Source organism: Neodiprion pinetum, chromosome 2 (genome assembly GCF_021155775.2).
Source record: "Neodiprion pinetum isolate iyNeoPine1 chromosome 2, iyNeoPine1.2, whole genome shotgun sequence".
In the NCBI taxonomy this organism is placed as follows: Eukaryota; Metazoa; Arthropoda; class Insecta; order Hymenoptera; family Diprionidae; genus Neodiprion; species Neodiprion pinetum.
In genome coordinates, this window is record NC_060233.1 from 14101735 (window position 1) to 14121121 (window position 19387).

General features: G+C 38.0%; 2 protein-coding genes across 17 annotated transcripts in view; one reads left to right on the forward strand and one right to left on the reverse strand.

Annotated features, from left to right (window-relative positions):
• Positions 1 to 19387, reverse strand: part of Smr (Smrter) — an 84281-nt gene that overhangs the window by 21434 nt on the left and 43460 nt on the right. For 13 of the 15 annotated variants that reach the window (XM_069133682.1, XM_069133681.1, XM_069133680.1 and 10 more), the window contains 6 exons: positions 17220 to 17594; positions 14963 to 15271; positions 14243 to 14662; positions 12647 to 13003; positions 11537 to 11982; positions 8665 to 8870 (listed from right to left, as the gene is read on the reverse strand). In XM_069133682.1, the coding sequence (XP_068989783.1) occupies positions 8665 to 8870; positions 11537 to 11982; positions 12647 to 13003; positions 14243 to 14662; positions 14963 to 15271; positions 17220 to 17594 (2113 nt within the window). The remainder of the gene's footprint in view (positions 1 to 8664; positions 8871 to 11536; positions 11983 to 12646; positions 13004 to 14242; positions 14663 to 14962; positions 15272 to 17219; positions 17595 to 19387) is intronic. The other 2 variants (XM_069133686.1, XM_069133684.1) reach the window with 2 other exon arrangements.
• LOC124211805 (zinc finger and BTB domain-containing protein 8A) lies at positions 3058 to 7940 on the forward strand. 2 transcript variants are annotated; one of them, XM_046611241.2, is made up of 3 exons: positions 3058 to 4273; positions 5410 to 5761; positions 6742 to 7940. In XM_046611241.2, exons 1-3 carry the CDS (start codon positions 4003 to 4005, stop codon positions 7505 to 7507), a joined length of 1389 nt encoding a protein of 462 aa, XP_046467197.1. In that variant the 5' UTR covers positions 3058 to 4002; the 3' UTR covers positions 7508 to 7940. The 2 variants fall into 2 exon arrangements, with proteins under 2 accessions (XP_046467197.1, XP_046467198.1); XM_046611242.2 differs by having other exon boundaries at positions 6745 to 7940.

Genomic DNA, 19387 nt, shown 5'->3' on the forward strand with positions numbered 1-19387 from the left:
GCTATCAAATTCAGAACTGAAAATGTTCATTCTCGTTTTTTTTTAAATCTATGAGGTCACTTTGCGATTAATTGATTGTTCAATGTGACATCGACATAATCGGCACCATGACGTGAACCGAAGTACATAACAGCACCTGCTATGCGCATTTCCCCTGAGATCCGAGTCTAGAAACGTAAAAACCCTGCCATGATTTCCTATTCATTTCTTTCTCTCCTTTACCCCTTCTTAAATTTCTCCTTTCGACGACCCTTTACAATCCTTTGTTGTTATTGTTATAGTTTATTGCACCACGCGTTCAACGCGACGTGTTCTTCTCAAGTAAGAAATTTTTATCCTTTTTCTTGCTGCTCATCCCCAAGAGACACCGATTGATTGCTGATTTCTTGATCCTTCATGCATGGCTAATACATTCGTAGGTTGTATACGGCTTTAAGGGCACCGACCGACTCATTATTCCATGGTAGACACAACTTGATATCAAGTAGTTACAAGTGAAATCATGAGGCAAGTAAGCAGCATTATCGAAGTCCTTATAATTCACACCGCTTTCTGCATGTGGTGGGTGATAAATATTTCATATTCGACTGCGATTAGTCTAAAGATGAATTTATCACCGATCAATGAAACCTTCTGTCTTTGATTATTTTTCAATCGGCAGAGTATAGAATATGCAGATCGCAAAGCGCACGGTTATAAGTCGACGAACGCACCGAGCGGGTATTTAACCTCCGCAATTCAGCCATCACTGCTGCTTGATCTACGTGATTAAAAAGCTCTGTCTGATTCATCTTGAGCGAAGGGGGAATCAAATTAATAAATCAGGAGGACCGGTCGACTTGCTGTAATTTCCCAGAGCCCAGGAAAACGGCGTGCATCAAGAATGAAACGTTGGGAAATTATAGATCATCGGAATCACGGAAGTGCAGCAAACTTGGGTGGGTTCTTCGACTGGCGGTAAAAGATTTTTGTCAAAATATTGAATGTGAAAGCGAATAACACCCACCTTCCCATGATCTGCGGTATATCGTTTACAATATACATAAATAACATGATGAAAATATAACTTCTGTTTGCGGAGTGGCAAAGAGTGAGAAGCTCGATTTACCTCACTCGTCGACGGCGAGCAAAACGAGACGAGAGAAGTGATGAAAACGAAATGGAAACGAAATATGGAACGTAGCACGGAGGCGCTGCTGCACAGCCCACGGCTCACGAGTCTCGAAGCAACATGAAATATAAATGATATCGCGCAATGTAAATAAACCGAAGAACGTATAATTCATATATGCAGGTATATAGAGGGAAAGAGGAACTCTTGACGTCTGCGGTTAATTTGATGAAAAAACATCAGAGGCATAGCCTGAGAAAGGCAAGCTACTGCTCAAGCTTGATAAGGCAGTTGGTAGGTATACACTTTGTGTGTTTCTCTTTATATCCATGTGTACGGATTGTAGACATAATCCTCCCATTCTTTTTCCATGCTATACAGCGCGAAATATCACGGTGCAACGGAGAGTACCTGTAATATTACAGGATACATGTGAAAAAATGTAGTTTAGTTTCATTAAGGGGGTCGTCTGGTATGAAGACTGTTTTTTTAAAGGTTTTCTTTTAGGGTATTTTTTTAATGCAAAACATTGAAATAAAATTTATCCTACTTTTTACATTATATTTATTGACATTTAAACAAACTTTGTACAATTTTTGAAGACGAAAAAAAATTTGAAATTTGCATTACCTTCATTTGTTTGGATCGTAAAACAAAAACTACAAAATCAATCACGATTATTCAGTTCACGCGATAAGTATAGGTATAGTAAAGACGCGTTTTTTTACATACGTTCCTATCGAGCGGTATACATTGGATTCTATTCACTATTACTTCGCAGACATATTATAAAAGCTTTCTCTCTGTAGACGCAATATTTGTTGGATAGCGTTGGAGCATTATTCAATTGTGGATAACAACATTGTCCGTATGGCATAATGTTCGCCTCGTTAACAAAGAAAGTTGGTTTGCCTAATATCGATACGTGTCATTGATGATATTACGATCCATAGCCATACATTGAGTACTTATCAAATTGAAAAAATTACGATTCCTTTTTTAAAAAAAGATGAATATAAAATACTGCAATTATAAACAAAAGTTTAGGTATCGATGCTTCACTTCAAATAGAATCAAAATGTTTAAAATCTGTTAGATCCGTTAGATTCGATTACTCTACGCTGGCTCATTCTATTCGAAAGAGTATTTTCTTCAAATTCACCGAAAGACTTCTTTCGTCATGTGGGCAACGTTAAATATACCCCAATTACTACAGAAAATGAGAGAAAATGTGTTTCAGCGACTTTGTTGAAAATAGTATTCCGACTAAAATCAATCAACTTTAAAGCGAAATCGACGGTATCTGCCAGATTTTAACCCATTTTGAAGCAGTTTGAAACGAAGCATCAATATTTTCGACTTTCTTGATAATTCCGTTATCTTCGATTTCTGCATTTTTCCAGAGATCTTCGTAGTTCACACGTAAAACAATATGATAAATTCTTAATGTCCGACTATCTCGTAATAAAATCAATAATAAGTATCGATTTTTGGTCAATTGACGTCCTCAACCGTCGAAAGAAATAAAGAAAGTTATCACCTAAGTATCGAATAGAAGGTGAAACGATTCAACAGTGGCATTACTAGAGAATACATGACCATTATATGATTAGCAGTTTCCCCTGAATTCCAGAGCAAATATTTTTAGTATCGCGTCACTTGTACGCAAGAAACGAAGACCGTATCGTATAAACCACGTATTAGACTAATACGAGCTTAGTATACATCTATACAGAGTAGAAATAATTCTCATGCACCGCGCGTATTAGCGCCTACGTTCAGCGGTTTTAAGCGCAGCCAAAGACCATGTGGTTCCGAAACAGCCAATCTCCGGCACTTGGGGGCGGTTCTTGACAAGCTGTAGGAGTGGGAGTTTGGGGGTAGCCACCCCCAGCAGCCGACAGTTCGTTATATAGTCCGGGCGTTCAAATCACAGACGCGCGGCATCGCGACGCTGTCATTGCTCGTTATTTGATAATTTCCTCTTATGGAATTGGTGTTCACGTCATTGTTTTTAAATTTCGAACAGCTCCTACTTGCGGTGATATTCTATCGCCCAAGAAATTTCATCTTACAACTGCGGTGAATCGTAAAATATCTCGCAGGTAATCGACGTGAACGGAAAACCAAAAATTTATAAAAGTGGCCCTATTTCCCGCGATTTAAAACAAGCGTCGATAAAAAGGATAAAAGTAAAGTAGCCCAGGAGGTTGAAAAGTGTCTTGATTATTCTAATCTACCGATTTTAGATCACTAGCGGCTTTTAGTTGATTCGTTGGTTCACTTATTACAAAGCTGGATAAAAACAGTTCGAGTTTCTCAACGTATTCTTGAAACTGCAATCACCGAGCAAGGAGAAAACTACATATTACGTCAATCAGTTGTAGTACAACTGTTTGGACGACATGCTTTGGATCAAAGTTTAATAAATCGTGAAATGATGAAGCGATTTCGTTTCCACTTCTCGAAATTGAGATGATAAAAATTATTTACACCGTTTGCTTCGTCCTGTGATGTACAATCACATTATCAGAGTCTACTGTTGATGCAACGTTCCACAGACATCGGCAATCACACATGTACTTGATTCCATAGGAGTGACCTACCACGTGTGCAACGAAAATATTTATCCACCGCAAATCTATCTAACGAAATGGTTCGTTCAGTAATCACGCGAAATCGTTTTCAGCTGAACTATGACCCCATGGAATTACCGTATAAAACCATGAAAATCGACTGACCCCATTAAGGAATGAAATCTTCCAGTGGTTAAATACACGGGTGTTTTTACTTTCCGACGACGGAAGAGAAGCGTCGATAGATGTCGAAAAAACATCGTTAACGCGAAGCTGACATTAATAGAAACTCTGCAAAGCCAATTTGATCGTAAAATGTACAACCTGTACAGAGCCTGGTTTGGCAGCGAGAGTTGCAATCCGTTGGAAACTCGATCGAGTGCCCCTGTCGGCCCAGCGATCGGCTTGTCGCCCCCCGATACACTGATCAGAGTTGGGAATGATGGTGAGCATCAATTCGTCGCTCACAGAAGCGTCTTGGCTGCTCACAGCGGATACCTGAAGGCGCTTCTCGCAACATCGTCGAATGTCGCACCGGGAACAACAGCCGCAACAAGCGTAGCATCGTTGTCTGTCTCTTCAGTCGGTAATGATTCGTCAGTTTTTAGTCGTCATGAATTATATCATTAATCTGTTCGGTGGAAAACTTTTTCCACAATGCGGTGTACAGTCGAGTCGATTTATTCTCTAATTACCGCTGTCCTCGCAGGCTTGTACTATAATACCACAGGTTGAAGTAAGTGTTTACAGTGACTTTTCAAGCAAAGTAAGTTACTACTGAGTGAGACCGATATGAGACAAAAATGCATCTGCACTTAAGCATTAACCGCACTCAAAACATACATAAAACGAAAAATGAATAGTTGTTCGTTCCTGAAGCAAAAAAAAAAATAAAAAATCGAACCTGGAATAAATTTATCTCCTCAAAGTAATTAAGTAATATATTTTATGGTAAAAATTATCGCATAGAAAGTGATTCGAAATAAATAAATGTCGCGGTATGCATAATGAGGGCATTTCACGTGATATTTACATATTTAAATCCTCGTCATTTTCAATTCAATCCGTCGTCATTTCCGATGTTTCATCGCTGTGAATGAAGTGTTATACGTATTTTTTATTTCTCGAAGCGACAAAGATTTTGAGAACTCGCAAGTTATTTTTTAATTCTACGTCGCAAGCGGTCAGAGCTTTTTAATCATCAAAATTAAAAATTAATAATCTCGACCTAGAACAACGTCACAAATAGCAAATGAAATTGAACACGGTGAGGGTTTGATCATGCAAATTTTGTGCGGAACGGCCCATACTCAATATACTCAAAAACAACGAAATTCTTGTGTATATCAATCTGCTCTTTAGATAAACAACAATAGACTTGTGAGGCTACGCGCATCGGTTTCAATTTCGAATTGAAAACGTCACGCAATAAAAATCACCTTCGAAAAAAAAAAAAAAACTGTTTCTGCGATATTAAATCATAAACTGAGCTAATTCTAAACTCTGATACAAGGTTTTCCGAAGTCAAAGAACAAAAAAAAAAAAACAAACAAAACAATCGAGTAGAAAAAACCAAAACCGAAAAAAGTAACTGAAATTCGATTTATAAATTTGCAGCCTTGTATCATCTAAACTGTAACGTGAACTTTTACATCCAAAGTATCCTGATTTTGTAAACTTATTTCCAGCCATAAAAATCAACGATAATGATGATGTCCTCAGGTGGCGAGGCGTTCGCGCCCCTTTTGAACTACATGTACACCGGCCGGTTGGAAGTCACCCTGGACAACATTTACAGCGTTCTGCTAGCAACGCACCTTCTCCACATGCCAGGGGCCCTCGATCAGTGCAGGGCCGCTTTACTGAAGCTAAGAGCGCCCCCCGTGGCAGGTGGGGTCCTCAGGCCCGTGCCTAGTCGCGTTGTTGGGCCCCCGCTTTGCTGGCCTCCACCCGCGAGCCTCTACTCGTCGGGAACGCTTCCCTTGCCGACTCTAGGAGTTCCTGCAGCAGTTTCGATATCCGGCATGCCAACGCCAATATCTCGCGAGTCGCACAACGTGAATTCAAACTACAAGTAAGCAGCTGTGTGCGTTTTTCCACTTCATTTACTAGTTTACAATCTGTTTCTTTGGCTTTGTTTGAAGGATACCGTCATATGTGTCCAATAATCGACGAGGCAATATTATAGATTCATTAGCATTGTGTCGTAGAGAATAGTTCATTTTTTACAACTAATTTTCTTTATAGAAATCACTGTTCGGCGGCTCGTTTTATGCCGTTGGTAATAACCGAGAAATTGGGATACAAGAATAACACTATTGCAATTTTAAGGCAAATCTTATAAACCTATTCCACCAAAATTTTCTACCAATATCATATCTTGTTAAGATCAAATATTTACACACAATGCACAATGTTTGCATAGCGAATTCTGGGTAACATTTCCGAATAGGTATCAAAATGTACCAAAATTTCATGTTACATCCAACATTATTGTTCAAGCATTCTTGTATCAAGTATCTATCACAGACAACTTTTGCAAACACTTCCTAAATTGTAAAAACGCTATTCATTTGCCAACCCAATACTATAATTGTAGATACTTGTAGGGGTGAAAAAGATGTACTCACTCTACATACAAAAAAGGGGATACTTCTTACGTTATACGTCAATTTTTCTGTCAAAGTATGCGTTCAGAGAAACGAATGTCAAGTATTTTTATCTCAAGGTATTGAAAACAGATGTGGAAGTGAGGCTAAACAATATGATGCCGAGAACTGGGCTGACAGCAGATGGTTTTAGGACAATTGCGCGAATACAAAACTACAACCGACTTAGTGCAAGCTTCAAGGCTCTAGTTTCTTCAGATGAGATTAATAAACTGTAAAAAATGCGATGAAAGAAGTCTTTTAAAATGAAATATGGACCTGCAGTTAGAATACCGCATCCTTTTGCTACCAGTTGTCAAAGCGTCGCCATGTCCATTTCCAATCATAGATTAAAGAAAACAAAATGAACAATTCTAACCAAGGTTTGTCTCTGGCCTCCGTCCAGCAGCGGTGAAAAATCCGTTTCTCCGAAGCCGTCAACCTCGCAGCAGATACCGCGATCCCCTGCGAGGTCACTGACCCCGGATGCGTCCCGCAGGAGTGAAAACATATCCAGGACGCCCCGAGGTCAAAGATCACCGAGTCCAGCAGGCAGCGCTGAGAAAATTTCTGTTACGGACTCGGAGCCGGCTCGAGGAAGAAAGTGCCAAAGAACGACAAGCGATCCGCAGGGTAACGGCTCCGGATCGAACGTCGTTATAGATATCGCTTGCTGCGACGGTCCTGTGCGTTTTCACCGAGTTCTGAACGTCAATTATTCGGGAAACGACAACGGCGAAGATTCCTGCACAGGATTGCAGCAGCAGCAGCAGCAACGCGTCTGCGAAATCGAAACGGTTGGCGAAAACGACGAGAACGTATGCGATGTGGAGGAAGGGATCCAGGGGATTGCAAACAGCGTCCCAAACGAGGCGGGGCATTACACCTGCGGCTACTGCAGGCACACCTTCAAGTCCCAGTATTGTTATCAGAAACACGCGAGACGGCATTTGCACCCCGCTAACGGCGACGGGCAAACAAGCGGCCGTCGACGGGAGGTTCGCCTGCTCGATTTAAACGTACAATATTACCCGTGCAAGATATGCGGAAGTAAATTTCCAAGCTATTATTTCGTTCATAAGCATCGCAAGCTGTGTCACGGGAGCGACGACAATCAGAGCGGAAGCGACGAGTCGAATGCAAACAATTTCAACAGTAAACTGTCACAGTAAATTGTTCGATGATTGTCCGATTCTGTTACACAAGCTAAGGAATATATTAAGTATTGAATATATACTATACATACATATACCTATATCATTATTATGGTCTGAATTAAAAAAAAAAAAAAAAAAACGTTATCGTATTTCGACGGAATATGCTTTAAAAGTGCAATTTCGTATTATAGGTATCGTTATAGGTACGTACGTGTATTTTATGTTTACGTAACCCTCGTATCAACGATTAGCCAATAAGAAATGTTGTTGTCACGTTACGAATAGTTTAACGAAGCGGAAAATAAATAAATAAAATTGTAAATACGAACGCAGAGTGGTAAGAAGTACGATTAAGGGATGAAAGTGCGTATATAATAGAAAACATTATTCGGTGTTTACAGACACTGCACATTAAACACAGGCATTGCTGTATCCATATCTACCAATTTGACGATTATCAATAAATAACTGTATCGTGTAAATTACCCCTTCTGAATATAAATTTGACAATTATCACATATAATCGAAATATAAAGAAACGGCAGCGGTGTGTTTACGTATTTCGAGGGAAATAGACGTAGTTTCTTTGCCCCCAATGTTACTCCATTATTTATTTCACGAATAATCCGTGTACATAAAATGTATATGATGATGCGAAATTGGCGATGTCTGACAGAAAACAACAAGATGTGACGTTCGGGGTGTTAACGCGTCAGCTTGTCGCTCAAACACGCGGCAACCGTCAACGGTGTTCAAAGAGTAATCCCCTGAGAATTAGTAAATACATACGTGAAAATGAAATAATCAGTGTGCCGCTCACCGAATCAATACAAATAAAGTTACACATCCTCAGACAACGTATCGAGTAACATACTTGCAGAACGTATCACACATAAGTTACAGTGTTATTGAAAACTGTTGGATCACCATCCATTTTTCACCGCCAAGGCAAGAAAAAAGCGAAGAGCCCACGTTTTCAAAATAAAATTATATGTTGTAATTTTTCGACACTCTAACCGGTGATGTCAGAACGACAGTACGCGTCGACAAATAAACGCGTCCTTTTATCGGACAGAATCTTTGTTTGGCAAAAAGTTTACCCAGTAAAACCTCTTATCAAACATGTTGAAAGATAATACCAAAATTCGCTTTACTGCGTGTTCGTCACTTACCAATAATCTCCATCGGATGGGGCGCCTCTTCATCGCTGGTTTCCATAGGCGTCGCATGATTCTCCTTTTTCTTATCCTTTGTCCTGCTGACATTTCCGCCATTTCCGTTGCCAGCTTTTTTTTTATCTTTTCCATCGGTTTGCAAAGACAGAATACCCGGTGTACTGACATTTATTGACGTCGACAACACCGTCTTGCTGTCTACTCTGTAACCAAAAATTATTTGTTATAAAACAAGTTAGCATATTATATATGAAAAATATATGCATTAGTCAATAGCAAGGGAAATGTTTCAATTTAATGAGGACCAAAAAAATAAACAATCTCGAATCGATGAAATTGTAAAAAGTAATGTAAATTCTCAACGTAATCGGAATGAAATCGACGGAGTTCACTTAATTAAGATGATGGATATCGTGCAACCATCTGCGCAAACGTCAATATCCTACCGAGTAGCCAGTTACGAATTGATTAGCATTACAATTCGCTAATGCCTCCACTCTGGAATTGTTCAATTCGGTTATATAGAGTGCTCAGAAATGTAAACTTTGACCAGAATTAGCAAACTAATTTTCATTTAAAGATAAGGACAGTCTGTGACAAAAGGACCATTTAAAACTTGAGTATGATTTTCACATATACCATACTTCGTACCAGAATTCGACCCGAGATATTTTCATTTACTTGTGCGATGTTTAACAATTATCACAGCAGGAAATTTGTCCGATTGTTTTATCGGTACGGTACTACTCCAACTCTCATAAGTTGCAAAAAAAGTAAAACAAAAAAAAATAACAACAAACAGATTTATCCAGGATTAAAGATTATCTGCAAGACATGTAAGAACTGTCGAAATCCGTGAAATTTAAGTTTTAATTTGTTCGTTTGGGAAGGAGTGCCTCATATTCATCAGAGTATTAAACTGACTTTCACATTTAATATGGAAGATTTTCGAACATTCAATTTCCTGCGTTGTAATCACTAAACGAATATTTGAAAGGGGTTCCCGCAGGAGATTTAGGGGTGAGTTTGTTTGGTCACCACATAACTTCCGCCAAGTGATCATGGCCTAATCAATCAACCAATCTACGCTTCTATTTAAATCATAATGGTATCCCCTCTCACAGGTACAATATCGAACGTTTTATCATTCGTTTATAAAATAAAATTTGAAAGGCAATTTTAAAAATCAATATTCAAATTGCCGTTATAAATTTGTACAAAAAAAACATACAAATCATAAACATTTTTAAGAATAATCCACGAGCACAATGGTATTAAATAAAAAAAAAATTGATACACAAAGTAAAACATTAATCAAGTAATTTGACGGGAAATTTAATAGATTAACATCATTTACGAAAGTCATGCAAGTGAACAAATTTTTTTAATAAATCCGCTCAGTTCAAACATCATTCCAAGTTTTAAGAAAGCTTAACCCTCCCACGTAACTATCCCTTATGAGGAGCGAATCTCACAAATAAATGTGTGAACACCCACATACCAGATAATTTTACAAACTAAATTCGCAATTTTTAGGATAAAATTTATGTTATACATTGTATTCAAGATAAATTTGACTGTAATTTTTGTGCAAACTGATTTCGTATCGTTATACAAATATTAACATGAAAAAGAATCGTCCTATGACTGGTGACGAGTTTGAAATTCAAATCAATTGCACGCTAACTTCCGGGCCGATGTAAAAATTTTATACGAGGTATTCTATATTGGTTAAACCACTTTTTTCCGACCCTTTTGGACATTGCTCATAATTACTCACGTTTAGATACTACTTGAAAGTAGTTTTCATAAAGTTTTTTATATTTTGAAATCAATCCTACTACATTCATTCTTGTAACTGCGATCAGGCAAGTCTGGCAAATAAGTCGTAAATACAAAAAAATGTTGTTTCTCCGTGAACTTTGTAATGCAAATAAGTTGATTGTTTTTATTCTTATTGCACAGGCTATTCTGAACAGAAATAAAATGCAACCGATTTTTTTTCTAACCGTCTCAGCATGAAATTGCATTAGATCAACCAATTGCATCACTTCAAATGTAATTCCTTTTTTTTTTCAAATCGTTTCAGTAATAACAATATAATAATGCATTGGCCGATTCAATGAAAATTTGTGCTGAGACTTTCGAGAAAGAAATGTTGACACTACAAAATAGCTGATGACCACTATGCCGATATTTCTATAGGTCTGTTAAGCATTCCTGTAGATTATATTTAGGAATGATATCAGGAGGTAATGTCCGACTGAGTGGAAATAATTCATTTAAATTTTTTTCTGTTCAAAATAACATTTGCAAAATGGAGAAAAATATGGAACCTATTATAGTATAAAGTCTGGTGGAAATATTTTTTTTTTTGTACCAACAACTTTTTTGCCGGACTACTCGATCCAAGCTATATAGTTTATAAAGACAAAATCATTTCCCAAAAGAATTCATTTAAAAATTCATGAAAATATCACATGAACTCCTCTCCAGTAGTACTAAAATGCGGCCTATCATGAACGCCATCCAAGAGGGTGTGAAACAAAGTGGCTGACTGATGGAAAGTGCCCCATACATACAGGGAATGTCTAGTTAAAGGGCAATCTCCGAGCCACGCGCACATTGCTAGCGCCAACACATGGTCAAGTTTTTGTTCGCAGCATGTGTCTGCTACGCTTCACTCTTGTAAAAATGGCTTAGAGGTTGCCCTTTCAACAGAGATTCCCCGTAGGTATATGTTGTTACCATATTTCGTCACAAAGATGTTCCTACGTTCTAACCATGATTTTATTTAAACGGATAAAAGTCTCGGATGCTCCATTTTCCTAAACCCAACAGTGAAGAAGAGCATTAATATTCAACTTACATGGGTTTTGCATCCTTTCCCGAAGCTGTTTCAGAACTAGAGTGCGATTCCTCTTTGATGTCTTTGATAAGGCCTTCTTTACTGTCCTTGTTTTCTTTATTTGCATCTTTAGCGTCCTTCGTACTACTCGTTGTTGGAATAGTCGTGACGCTAGTTGTGGCAGTTGTGGTAAGCGTAATTGTTGTGGTCGTTATACACGCGTCTGTAAGTGTATTCGAACTTGATGTACTCGAAGATGTGACAGTACTGGCAACGGTAGCAACGGCCGTACCAGACGGCGCAGATGCCGTTGTCATTGCCACTGTCGCAGTTGTATTCGTCGTATTCGTTGTGGCGTTGCTCTGAGGATTCTCCTGCGTCTTTTGCTGTTGCTCCCGCTGAAGCCTCGTCGTAACACCAGGAGGGAGAATATCTATCGACCCAATTCCCGAGTTGCTATTATTTACCTGAAACACAAACGACGAAACGGTTTTATACCACTTTTCCCAACAGAACTACGTTTAAAGTACATTTAGTTGAACGTTGCATCGAATCGTGTTCATTTCGTTACTTTTTTCTCTACCAATATAACAAGGCAGTCACTTATTTTGGATTTGAAAAATCTCTGATTTTTTCTGGTTTCCATTATTGAAATTACGCTTTGTCCATGTCTTGTTTTTAACGTTCAATGATATTCACCTATAATTTCTCTACATTTTCAAAGTGTTACAATTGAATATCCAGTTTATTAATAGAAAGCAACAAGTCATAAGTACTAGTATATATGAAATCGTTGCCTGAAGCATATATATTTACGATATCGTTAATATCATCATCATCTAAATCAGAGAAAAAGTACTAATAAGCGACTGATTCCAATACGGAAAAAATAAAAAAAATAAATGTGGAACATCTAATTGAAATTATTAGTCATACTAGTTGGAAAGTTAAAATATAGCACTGGAGGCCATGTTTTGCCGAAGTTCATAGAACAACTATAAGTATTTGCTCAAATTTCCTGACCTCTACGAAATCTGTTGATATTTCCCGGTTTTACAGATTTTTCCGGAATAGTGACCGCGCTGAATTTACTATTTCCCTACGTAATTACGGGATACAACCAATACACACCTTATTGTTAGGATTATTTCGAGAGCTGCGCGTGCGTTGTCTAGACTTTCGTAATAACTGTTTGTAGTTCTCTGTCTTTTTAGTGAGATAATAATGCAGAACACAATCTGGTACGGATTTATGTTCAAGGGATTGAGCTATCGCTCCAAAGTTTTTAGGATGCTGTAAGTATTTTTCTTTAAAAAGTTCGTGCTCCATTGGACTCCAGACGTTGATTAGACGCCGTTCATTATGCAAAGCTTCCAGTTCTTCAGGTTGAAGAAGACCGTTCCGATTCTGGAAGGCAATTCGCCTCTGCTTTGTATCCAATAACAATGGAGGTATCACAGCATACGAACGCATCTTCTTGTCTTCCATCTGAAAAACACAACACATTGCTTGTAATGTACATACATACATGTATTGAAATAGTAAAGGGTCTTAAATCCTGATTCATAGCTGTCATTATTTTCTCAACAGGAGAATTAGAAAAATCGATCCAGTAAAAAGTTTGTGATTTCCAGCATTTCATATTTTTCGACGTGAAATGCCGTAATGTTGTATACAATTTTGACAATTGACTCAGATTCCGTCTAGATTTGTCTATGTTTCACTTGAGTCAGCATTTTACGGAGTATTTAAAATATTTTTGGTGAGTGAAACCACTGATATCGGTAACATTAGTTTTCTGATGAAATACCACAGCCGCTCAGACACAAGCCAGAGCTCGTCAGCTATGAGTAGAACTCTTTAAGCGGCACTGAGTAACTAAACTTTATGAAAGATCAATATCAAACGACTCTTACCAGTTACCAGCCCTACAGGATTTTGACATATCTACATGGCCAGCAATACTCGTTACCATGAAGTTGCAATTGTCTTTTGAGTTACGATTGATTTATTCATGTATTCTTTAAGAATAAAAATGATCTAAATTACCTGTACATTGAAAAACTATGAGACGCCAGAAATGCAGTGACTTGAACCATGTTCAATAATTAGCTGAATGACCTGAGAATTTTGGTTACTAGAAATTTCGTAACAACAGTTACAGAGTGGACACTTAATTTAGCTGCAAATATTTCCTGACTTCTCCCTGTTTTCGTGACCGAATTTACCTTCTTTCTCCGACGTATAGCTATGGAATATCACATTTTACAACGCATTTTTTGTATCATTAAAAATGTAAAACTCACAAATAGTTTATGAATAGGAAACAACCGTACTTATAAATATGAGATTTCTGTTTTGCGCATACACATTCACACTTTTATTAATATCGTGTTATTGTCTATGAACAAATAAGTATTGGTGATCGATCGAGCACAACAAGAATCAACAAAACTTATGAACAGCTTGTTGGAATTATTAGAATTAGTTGGAAAATTGAAGGAATGAACATCATATTTTGCGGGGTTTTCAAGAAATATTGTGAGTACTTGCAAAAATGTCCTAACTTACAGAAAAGTTTCAGGCATTTGTCTGAGTTACCTATACCAAACGGAATCCCCTGACATTTCCCCATTTTCCAAGTTTTCGTGACGCGTGCCACCCTAACATAACACTGACTCAATGTTATAAATTGAATTTGAAAAGAATGATTGAATATCTGTGTACCTCCTGCTCCTGTAAGCCATCTAGAATCTCTTCAAGATCCGCTTCACTTTTAATCCGAGCTCCTACACGATTAAATCGCTCCTTATCTTCTCTTTGCTTGCGTAATTCAGGAAAGACCTTTTCGAAAAACTCACGGTTCTTACTTTCCTTAGTCTTCTTCTTTTGAGTACTTTCTAAACGATCAACCTTACGATGCCATTCTTGGACCAAAGTAGCGTAGGTGTGAGACTGTTGCCGATGCAACGAAGCACGTTCGACATGCTCCCTTCTCAACCTCGCTACTAGTCTGGCTCTCATACACGCCTGATGCCTACTCCTATTTTCCTGATACACCGGCGTATCTGAGGGTTGGTTATACAGAGGCAGTTCAACCCTTGGACCCAATGTATCCAGAAGCCGGTGGGCTCCTTGGGCTTTTTTCTGGAAATAAAATTGTTACAATGGTTATTTAGATGGGTTACTTATGTGTTACCAGGCCTACAATTTGACAAGCTAAGATTCTGTGAATTGTCTCGATGATGAAGAATAGTTCCTTTTCTTTTTGAACGTAAAAAACGTGAAATCATTTCAAAGAATCTAAAAGATCATCTATTGACTCTGTATACTTTACTTACATAATTTTCATTTCTTACAGTTTTTATGCCTTTGAAAGATAAGACACAAAACGTACAACTTATGAATTTCTACAGTTTATCTGTTATTGTTGGAATACAAGCCTACCCTGTTCTCCGCATATATCTTTTGGGCCAGAGATTGATGTTTGGGTTGTTGCGACTGTTCCTCAACTGGCCGCTTCATGCCAGGAGCTTCAAGTGGTTTGTTTGCTGCCTCTTCAAGCTCTTGCTGTTTCTTCTTCAACTTACTGATTTGGGATTCAGCCTTCGCGATCTCCCTATCTACTTTAGCGATCTGTTGTAGCAAATCATCTTTTGTAGTCCTGAACTGCGCATCTTCCTGCGTTCCAGGCTCTGGCAACGTTGGTGAAATTGCCTCTGTTTGTGGAGTGTATGCACCTGCCGTCGGCTGCTTCTAAGACAAAATTTTCATGTAGAACCAAAAAAAGAAGGAAAAACCAAGAGAAACAAAAACGAAGAAAAATATCTCTATGCAGTACGTTATTTACAATTTCACGAAAATAAGCTATAAGACATCTAGGTGCCATGGTAACAGTTAAAAATGGTTTATAACACTTCATAAGTATTTCTGGATCTGCGTGAAAATTCAAACGGAACACTAAGAACTTGAGAATTTTTCGCAAGAGTTGAACTGAAGAGTAGAGAGGTGGAAAAATGAAGACCTTAAGAATAAATGCTAGAGTGTGTGTATAACTTATTGATTATAGTCAGACTCGCTCATATTGTTTCTGCCTCGTCTTAACTTGCCCTCCTTAACTCATCGACGTTTTACTAATTCCACAAGAGACCGACATCAAAATGTAGAAACAGTAATTAATTGTGTCGGTAAAAAATTAATTAATTCCTTGAATCAATGTACAGTCTATGTGTTCCTCAAAGTACAAACCCATTGCCTTGAGATATTAATAAAATCATAAGTAAACAAACATTCTAGTGTCACTCATCTGCTGGTAAGAATCAAAATTAGAAAAGGCATGATTTATGCTTCATAATTAAAGGAAGCGAAAAATCTGCTGTTGATATTGGGGTGAGAGAATTCATTTCTGGACAAAGAAGCATGCTGTAGGCTTCATCAAAAGTTAATTTTAGCAACCATATACACATCGCAGCTCCACTGTCTGGCGTAATGAGGGGTTGAGGATTTAAAAAAACATATATAACGTCAGAACTGCTGTACTCATCTTAAGCTTGGAACCATAAAACAATATTCATAAAATTATTTTTCTATAAACAGGCCAGTGTTTTGACCATTTAAATAACCATACATTGTCCTATGGCACATCAAATACACTTTTAGATCCTGCTAAGAGGAGAGACCTTTAAATGATGTTTATATTATTTTACTGGAAATCAGTTGCAAGTGTCCTGTGCGTACACTGCTACCACATTCTTATGAGTATGACTTTATTGAATAGAGCTGACTGTATACACTCATCCTCAGTCGTACATGCTCAAAACGTAAACAAGCGAAAGTACGTTCCTAAATCTTAGTCCTCTTTGACTCTGCAGAGACACAACAAAGCCTGGAGTGGGGATGACACAATTGAAACACAGGGAATGGAAAAGTTTCCATTTAGTCGAGAGGGGTATAAAAGTATAATAGGAAACTTGCATGAAGTTCGATTTCTTATTCAGTACAAACTTTGAATTGAATAATCATAACGTTGCAACGAATCTTTTTGAAAGTCATTATTTCGTATAGAAGATAGAATCAAAAAATCAGCCTTCATTCAAACAAGATTTGACAATGTAAAACATCAACCAAGAAGCGCCCCTATCTGCCATTCGGCAGATTAGAAAAATTGTGATTTATTTATGGCGAATTTATCTCACCTTAATCTCGATTCTTTTTCATAATTTTTGTTTTTTTTGTTTTGAATTCCGAAAAATAAAAATTCACCATATTCTTTCCAACAAACGAAAACATAAAAACTATAAAATAATAATAAAAGACTGCTAGCCATATGGACTCTAGTGTACAAATAAGGAATGTTAAACAGCGGAGGGGGGGTTGTAGTATTCTGCTAGGCTGACTCGATATATTGGGATCCCATAAGACAAGTCTGCAAGTGCAGGACTGTCGAATTACCTCCAAACGCGGCCAAGCCCGGCAAACCATTACGAAAAATAACCCAGGGCTAGCAGTCTTTATATATCTGTAAAAATTTTTTATTTTTTATCATGAATATTTTCGAAAAGCAAAATTGATATCAACATTCGTCTACGGAAGTAATTCTAATTCAAACGGCCTTTCTTGTATAGATAGTGGAATTTGAAAATGCCAGTTCATGCAAATTCCCCATATTTTTCCATAATCATTTATGGTCAGCAGAATAACCCACCCTAGTGTCTACCCTAAGCGGCTGTTGGAGCTGTATGTGCTCCTGCTTGATGCAGACATCAGAGTTTTGGCCTTGAATTGAGGACTGAGGCTGACTTAACCGGATCTTCTTGAAGGCGGGTGCATCCTGAAGAGCGTTAATGTCTACAGGTCTCGGACAGTATTGGTCTATCTGCATTTGCATCAGACCCCGCGATATCCTGGACGGAGTCCCGTGATACTCCTGAGCAGCGGACGCCGGCGAAGGTGCGACAGAAGATGGTGGAAGTAGGGATATCCGGGGGCGGGTGCTAGCCATGTACTCAGGACCTCCAAGACCGACCCCGATCTGAGATACCGGACTGCTGCTTACACTTATTGCCACCCTCTCGTTCACCTAGAATCGAGTATTGAAAAATTAATTAGCGTAACGTAATAGAAGAATTGGTGAGGAAACGCTAATAGGAAAAAATGATATAGGGTGTAACCGATGCTAATGCAGGGTTCGTACGCTTTTTGGAACCCGAAATTCCCTGACTTTTCCAGGTGTTCCAGCCTGAAAATAGGATTCTTTTCAGTAAGCTTCCAAGAAATATGCCGCTGATTAATGACAATTTTTTTGCTTATTAATACTAATACCTTCACTATTACCTAGTAATTAATTTACTGTCCGACTACTAACTTACAAACAACAGCCAGCAATTTTCAGTAAGAAAAAAACGAAAGGAGGTTTGATATCAAGTAATGTACGTATAAGAACGAGTTTATTTCTTCAAGAAACTTAAAATTCCAGTCTTATTTTCGAAATTCGCTGACTTTTCACTGACTTTTCCCGGTTGTAAGAAATTCCCTAAGTTTTCCAGGTTTGCCCATGTTATTGGAATAATGCTAGATATCGACCAAGCCAATGCGGACTTTAATATTTGGATTCATTCAAGAACTATTATTTTATTAGGATTTTATAAGAAATAATCTTTTTATCTCAATATCAAATTCAAGTTTACGAAGATAGAATTACACCGACTGTAGCATGCGAATGCGATGTATGTGTACAATATATAACAAGAGGAAAATGTGATACTTAGCACATTGAGTTCCAACTGCGCATGCGCGAGCTTTGTCATGTTTTTACACACGCTGGCCAACTCAATTAGCTCCAACTATCAAATGCGGCTGATCGAGAGTACGTAGATATTGAGCATTTTTTTAAAAACTTTAATTGTCAACTGAATGATGACTGCTACGAATTATTGTAACACAATTACAATTCGCCACTTGATAAGGGAAAGTTTGGCAACTCATGCACCGTTTCAAGTATGTTGGCTCCCCTGTTTTAGAGACGGAAATATTGCCGCGGTACAATCTCGTCGACCAATAGAGTTCAATCATTTTGCGCATGCGCAATCAGTTACTTGGCTTGACAAGTTTCACAGTTTCCTCTCGATATGTATAATCACTATATCCGTGCATTAGAGTAAAAATTGGCAATTCGATTTTGCAATTTTATATTCGACACATGAATCTGTAAATATTCCAAAATACACATGTATGCATGAAAATTTTTCACACGACGTAGCTCTGCTATAAGCGATAAAAATTCTGAACGGAATGCTGCATGGTGAAAAAAAAAACGTATAATACCGTAGGCGTAATATTATAATGACAAATAGAAGAACTTGAATTCGTGTTCCGCGTGAACCAGGTGCAAGCAAAGTGGGCGCGCAGTGGGTGAGGACAACTTTCACTCGCCCACTCGGCCCTTGCAATCCAACTGCTCAACAACTAACAATGTCTAACCTCACGCGATTGGTTATGTTTGTAAAGAATTCATAGGAGAGTTTTGTCGTGCAATCCTCTTACACTTCCGCTATAGAAATAAATAAGTTATAAAACAAACAGGAACCTCTCATCACATACATATAAGGCTGCAATCTTATAATCTAATAAAAGCGTGCCATCGTATATAGGACCATGATCACAAGTGTATTATTTGTTACGAGACTGTGAAAATGCCGATATATCGAACGAATTCCAGTAATAGTTGAGTAGAGCGTTAATCTCGAAAACGTCCGCGAGTGAACGACAGAAAACTCAATGCACTTTATTGCAATCACACGAATGTTCTGCCGATAATTTATTATCATCTCCAACTATACGGTAGAGAACAATTTGCTGCAGTCAGTAAATTGA